The sequence below is a fragment of the Cryptotermes secundus genome, unplaced genomic scaffold, assembly GCF_002891405.2.
Source record: "Cryptotermes secundus unplaced genomic scaffold, Csec_1.0 scaffold99, whole genome shotgun sequence".
NCBI lineage: Eukaryota > Metazoa > Arthropoda > Insecta > Blattodea > Kalotermitidae > Cryptotermes > Cryptotermes secundus.
Window position 1 is genome coordinate 4,036,257 of NW_019725842.1, and position 6,207 is coordinate 4,042,463.

General features: G+C 37.2%; 2 protein-coding genes across 3 annotated transcripts in view; one reads left to right on the forward strand and one right to left on the reverse strand.

The window, feature by feature from the left end:
• LOC111863634 (28S ribosomal protein S29, mitochondrial) overlaps positions 1 to 4,802 on the reverse strand; it is a 20,962-nt gene extending 16,160 nt beyond the window's left edge. Inside the window, exon 1 of the mRNA XM_023850128.1 lies at positions 4,682 to 4,802. Within this exon, the coding sequence (XP_023705896.1) occupies positions 4,682 to 4,706 (25 nt within the window). The 5' untranslated portion in view covers positions 4,707 to 4,802. The remainder of the gene's footprint in view (positions 1 to 4,681) is intronic.
• The window catches only part of LOC111863635 (stomatin-like protein 2, mitochondrial), a 17,929-nt gene continuing 16,458 nt past the window's right edge, over positions 4,737 to 6,207 (forward strand). The window contains exons 1-2 of one of the 2 annotated variants that reach the window (XM_023850129.2): positions 4,737 to 4,874; positions 5,970 to 6,092. In XM_023850129.2, coding sequence (XP_023705897.1) covers positions 4,827 to 4,874; positions 5,970 to 6,092 — 171 coding nt within the window. In that variant the 5' untranslated portion in view covers positions 4,737 to 4,826. Of the gene's footprint in view, positions 4,875 to 4,974; positions 5,121 to 5,969; positions 6,093 to 6,207 lie in introns of those variants that run through there. The other variant, XM_023850130.2, reaches the window with a different exon arrangement.

Consider the following 6,207-nt stretch of genomic DNA (forward strand, 5'->3'; position numbering starts at 1 on the left):
ACCGAAGAGGGATGAAGTGACAGGAGGTTGGAGAAAACTGCATAATGAGGAGCTTCATAACTTGTACTCTTCTCCAAATATAATTAAAATGATCAAGTCAAGGAGGATGAGGTGGCCAGGTTATGTAGCACAAATGGGGGAGATGAGGAATGCGTATAGGATATTGGTGGAAAAGCCAGAAGGAAAGAGACCACAGGGAAGACCAAGGCATAGGTGGGTGGACAATATTAGAATGGATCTTAGAGACAGGATGGGATGGTATGGATTGGATAGATCTGGCTCAGGATAGGGATTAGTGGAGGGCTCTTGTGAACATGGTGATGAACCTTTGGGTTCCATAAAATGCTGGGAAGTTCTTGAGTAGCTGCAGAATTGGCAGCTCCTCCAGAAGGGCTGAGCTCCATGAGTAAGTAAGTAAGTAAGTAAGTAAGATTGTGGAATGCTGGAATTTATGTAGCAAATATTAATTTACCTTATGGGAAAAGCAGGATTTTGAAGCTAACTTTCTACTAGACCTGTAAGAACATTAGACTCGACTGTCTGTTATGCTGACATTTAGTCTGTAAATTTATTCAGTCTGCCACATAAAGAAAAAAAAGTGAAAGTAAAGCTATCCCTGTAACAGGCCGTGAAGGCCCATAGTGTTGTGAGACATTGAGGGTCACATTTCTTTTAATGCAAGCAATATGCTTCTGAACTTTTAAAAAGTCTGAAAAGAAAGCACTCCATGATGTAATACACAAAATTGTCCATGGCATTCTTTATAGTTTATTAAGCTTATATGCAGCCAGTCATAAATGAAATTTGTGATGAATATCATAAACAGTTACTCACATTGTGGTTAAATTCAATGAGATACCTCTGAATAACACTAGGATGGTCATTTTGATTTTCAGAGCCATTCTGACCAATTACAGAGCCCATTTTATATAAGGTTATGAATTAACTTCGTTATTTATATCAGCAATATTCAGTGGGTCACTTGTCACCATGGCATGGTGCATTCTCAGGTTGCGGATGGAGGAGATGCCCTCCAGGTATGGAGGGAAGCTGCAGATATATTGCATAAGCAGTCGTGGCCAACTGACAAGGGGTGGTACTCCAGCTTGGGGGTTGGTCTAACAACTTGTCACCGTAAAAAATAAGCTCATTACAAAAATGTTCAAAATGCATCGGACCTGGGCAGATTCTGTGGATAAACGACATAAGTGAAAGAAAATGGATATGAGATTTGGTACTTGGAATGTTATAAGTATGTATAGGGCAGGTTCACTCAGGGCAGTGGCGGAACATATGTCAAAATATAAGTCAGATTTAGTGGGAGTACAGGTCAGATGGGACAGAGGTGGCACCGAACCAGCAGATGAATATATATTTTTCTATGGAAAGGGGAATGAAAATCTTGAGTTAAGTACAGGTTTCTTCGTACATATGAGAATCATATCAGCAGTTAAAGAGGGTAGAGTTTGTTAGTGATAGGATGTCATACATGATACTAAGAGGTCGCTGGTGTGATATCATCATTCTGAATGTTCACACCCCAACAGAAGATAAAATTGAAGATATAAAGGACAGGTTCTACGAAGAACTAGAACATGTATTTGAAAAATTCCCGAAGTACCATATGAAAATTTTGTTAGATTTCAAAGCCAAAGTAGGTAGGGAAACATTTTAAAACCAACAACTGGGAATGAGAGTTTGCATGAAATTAGTAATAATAATGGAGTTAGAGTAGTAACCTTTGCCACATCTAAAATCTTACTGTCAAAAGTATAATGTTCACACATTGTCTCATCCAAAAATTTACTTGGACATCTCCTGATGGGAAGATACACAATCAAATCGACCATATATTGAAAGATAAGAGATGGAATTCAGGTATACTTAATGCCCAATCATTCAGAGCAGCAGATGGTGATACTGACCACTACCTGGTGGTGGAAAAGGTTAGGGAAAGACTGGCAGTAAGCAAACAAACAACACACAGAGTTCATAGGAGATGATCAATCTCAAGAAATTAAATGATGTAGAAGGTAAAGAGCAGTATCGTGTTGAAATCTCAACTAGGTTGGGAGCTTTGGAAAACTTGGACACTGAGGTGTACATTAATAAAGCTTGGGAAACTATTAGAGAGAATGCCAAAATTTCTGCCAAAGAAGAAGAAGCATAAGACTTGGTTTGATGAAGGATGCTCAAAATTATTTGATCAAAGAAAGCAAGCCAAATTGCAATGGTTACAGGATCCAAGCGAGTTAAATGGGGATATTCTGAACAATATAAGACATAAAACCAGCAGGAATTTCAGGAACAAAAAGAGGGAATATCTGAAAGACAAAATCAATGAGCTTGCAATAAACAGTAAGAACAAGAACATTAGAGACATGTACAGAGGAATAAATGACTTTAAGAGGGGTTGCCAGCCTAGCAGTAACTTAGTGAAGGATGAGAATGGTGATCTGCTTACAGATTCCCACAACATTTTGAATAGGTGGAGGAACTACTTCTCTCAGTTATTGAATGTACACAGGGTCAGTGATGCTAGGCAGACAGAAATACATACTGCTGAGACGTTAATACCTGATCCTAGCCCTTTTGAGTTTGAAAGTGCTATTGCAAAATTTAAACTGTGTAAATCGCCAGGTAGTGATCAAATTCCGGCAGAACTTCTTCAAGCAGGAGGCGAAATATTATGTTCCAAGATCGATTTGGCATAAGGAAAAATTGCCTGACCAATGGAAGGAGTCTTTTATTGTACCAGTTAATAAGAAGGGTAATAAAACTGACTGCAGTAATTACTGTGGGATATCACTATCAACTTCATGCAAAATTTTATCCAATATTCTTCTCTCAAGGTTAAGTCCATACACAGTTGAAATTATTGGGATCATCAGTGTGGGTTTTGACATAACAGATCAACTACTGATCAGATCTTTTGCATTCATCAGATACTGGAGAAAAAATGGGAGTACAATGAGATAGTGTGGGTGTCAACATAACAGATGAACTACTGATCAGATACTGGAGAAAAAATGGGAGTACAATGAGATAGTGTGGGTGTCAACATAACAGATCAACTACTGATCAGATACTGGAGAAAAAACGGGAGTACAATGAGACACTACATCAGCTATTCATAATTTCAAGAAAGCCTGTGATTCAGTTAAGAGGGAAGTATTGCACAATATTCTGATAAGAGTATGGGGTACGCATGAAACTAGTTAGGCTGATTAAAATATGTTTAAATGAAATGCATGGTAAAGTCCGTATAGGTAAGCAGTTGTCTGATAAGTTCTCCAACGAGAATGAATCAATCTGGGTCAGCACAGGGACCAGTGGAAGGCTCTTGTGAACACGGTAATGAACCTTCAGGCTCCATAAAATGTTGGGAAGCTCTTAAGTAGCTACACAATTGGTGACTTCTCAAGAAGGGCTCAGCTACATGAGTGAATGAGTGATGTATATCATACTGTTATTCAAATTTTGGTGAATTACAAGATAACAGATCTGTGATTACTAGTAATATTAGGTGACCATCTTGATTTTTTATATGTTGACTAATTACTGACCCTACTTTATGTAAGGCTATAGACTGCCATGCATACAATAAACTATTTCACAAATTTTGTTGTAATTCAATATTATGCATTATTATATTGCTGAAATATGAATTAGCTCAGAAATATTATGCGGTAGCATCATAATGTGTGAAAGACAATGTTTATTATTACTCAGTCAACACCATGTCTTCACGTAAACATTACGAATTAGCTCATTTTGTGTTTTGCTGAAATTATTTTTATAAGCTGGCTGAATGTAAGCTTAAAACTTCAAAAAACACTGTTGGGAGTTTTGTATATAACATTATGTAGTACACTATTTCCAGTCCTGTCAAATATTTGTAGATGAAGCACAGTCTTCAAAGGGATAATTTAACAGTTTGACAATTTAATTTACAATTACACTAAGATCTATGGCAACTGGAAAGCAAGTTCCTTTTATTGTTTAGCCTCCAAAGACATCTATGAAGGGCCAAAACATATAAGGCCACACAACTAATTTGATTACTTATAATAAATTTGTTTACACTGGATTCTTTGTCATTCTAAGATTAATTCCAGTGTAATGACAGAGATGACTCATGCTAAAATTGCTGTATCAAACTTAAAAATCAAACGTAATTCATACCAACAATCAAAATAGAACACTGAAAGTGAAAAATTATTTGTATTATTTATTTGAATGCTGACACTACTTTCCTGATCAGCTAGTAGCAGTCTTTTCTCCAAGGGCTGTAGGGTGATTCTGGGTTACATGTTCATGTAACATGTAAGGGCATGAGAAACAGCTCTGTATCAAGTAGAGTGTGATGTAGCACCAGGCTCCACCCCTTGCACAATGGCCTGAGGTTGCTATGACCGACATGCTCACACTTAACGAAATAGTGCATGAATGATTGAATTTCTTGGAATATTAAGGTACATAATAACATCATTATTGTGATGCACATATTTATATCCTTTACTGCAGATTACAGCCCCACATAAAAATATAACTGGAAACTACCTAACCTCAACGCAAACGGTATAAACCGTAAATGATACAAATCCAACATTAATACTAGTTAGAACTTCAAAGTACGGTATCCAGCATCAACCGAAATGTTTTTAATTATATCACTTACAAATTTTACACAACCTGTACACCATGTCTTCAGTGAATTTTAGTCTGGAGGTAACTTAACCTCATCGACTCATCGAGACGCTGTGTAGTGTTGCGAGCTTTGCGAGCACGTTGTGAGTTGATTGTGCGAATGCCATTTGTGAACAATGCTATCACGTTTCAGGTTATGTTTGTTAAAATTGCCACATCTGAAGGTGCTGATATAATTTATTTAATTTATTTTAACATGTATTTGAAGGGATTTAATGTTTACGACCATATTCTATAAATTGCAATCGGAGTAACTGCGTAGGTTTTCACAGCGGTGGTTTTGAAGCGTTCTGTCTTCTGGGATATAACGCCGTTCTGCCTGTAGCCCAGAAGACAGAACTCTTCATAGCAAGTTTTTCAGAAATTTGATTATGCCATAATTTATAGGTGTTTGAGGTTAAATTTTTAATGTGAGTTTAACTGTCAGTGTAATTGTCTTCATTGGAATGCTATAAGAAAGTTAATTCATAACATTTAAAGACTGATGTTAAAAAAATTACAGTAGTAAATAGAAAGCTGATTTTGACATACGAATCGTGTTGGTTCAGTATGATTTTCTGACATTGACAGTACACATCATGCAGGTTGCAGTAATGGTACCAAATTTTGTATTACTTGAGTCATATGCCTATAGTGTGTAAAAAGGAAAAGTCTGTGCACTTAGTGAACGAAACATTATGCCATGAAGGCGTATGTGAGAGTGGATGTCTAGATTCACATTTTCTTGACCTCAGCACTAGCTGGAGGTGAGTGATCAGCATTATCAACAAGGCAGTAGCCAAACAGATTACGAATAAAACTTACCCAGATTACATCAGATGCTGGTAATGCTTCCTGTTATCAGGAGACTGTTCCGGCCTCAGCACCAGTTTCATTGTTGCTGAACCAAGAGGAAAGGAAACATGGAAATGGGTGCTCACTGAAGGGAAATATGATGAGATTAGTGCTAGACTTGAATATTCCCCAGAGAAAATCTGCAGACATGTGACATTTGAAACTGGGGTGTCAAGCTTCATGTTTGCTCTATGAAAAAGAACATTGCATGAAATCTTTAATGGAGGTGCCAAGAATGTTTCCATAACAAGAAAGAGCATTTATTTTGTGATCAGGGAATGTTCTGATGATAATTTATTAGGGTATAGGCATCTCGATTGTGTAAAGGGTCTGAATCTTTGTAGCCCAACTCAGCTGGAGGAATGTCAGACCCTTCTAACTGAGAAGCTGTAAGGTAATTACACTGTATTTTACCTCTTTGGCAGAATGGAGGTTCTGTCATTGGACCTTTGGATCACAGACACTTAATATGTGGGCCATTGATCCCAGTTAGAGGCAAGGCATCTACTCCACTCAATACTATAATCATGTTTGTTCCTCAGCAGGAAGTAAGTATGGTATTTTCATTTTCTGTATTGCTGTTAGCATAAGGATAATAATGGAATAAATTGGCAAATGAGGGGAGTGTTATAGCTATTTTGTGTACCCTCCAAAATGACTGTT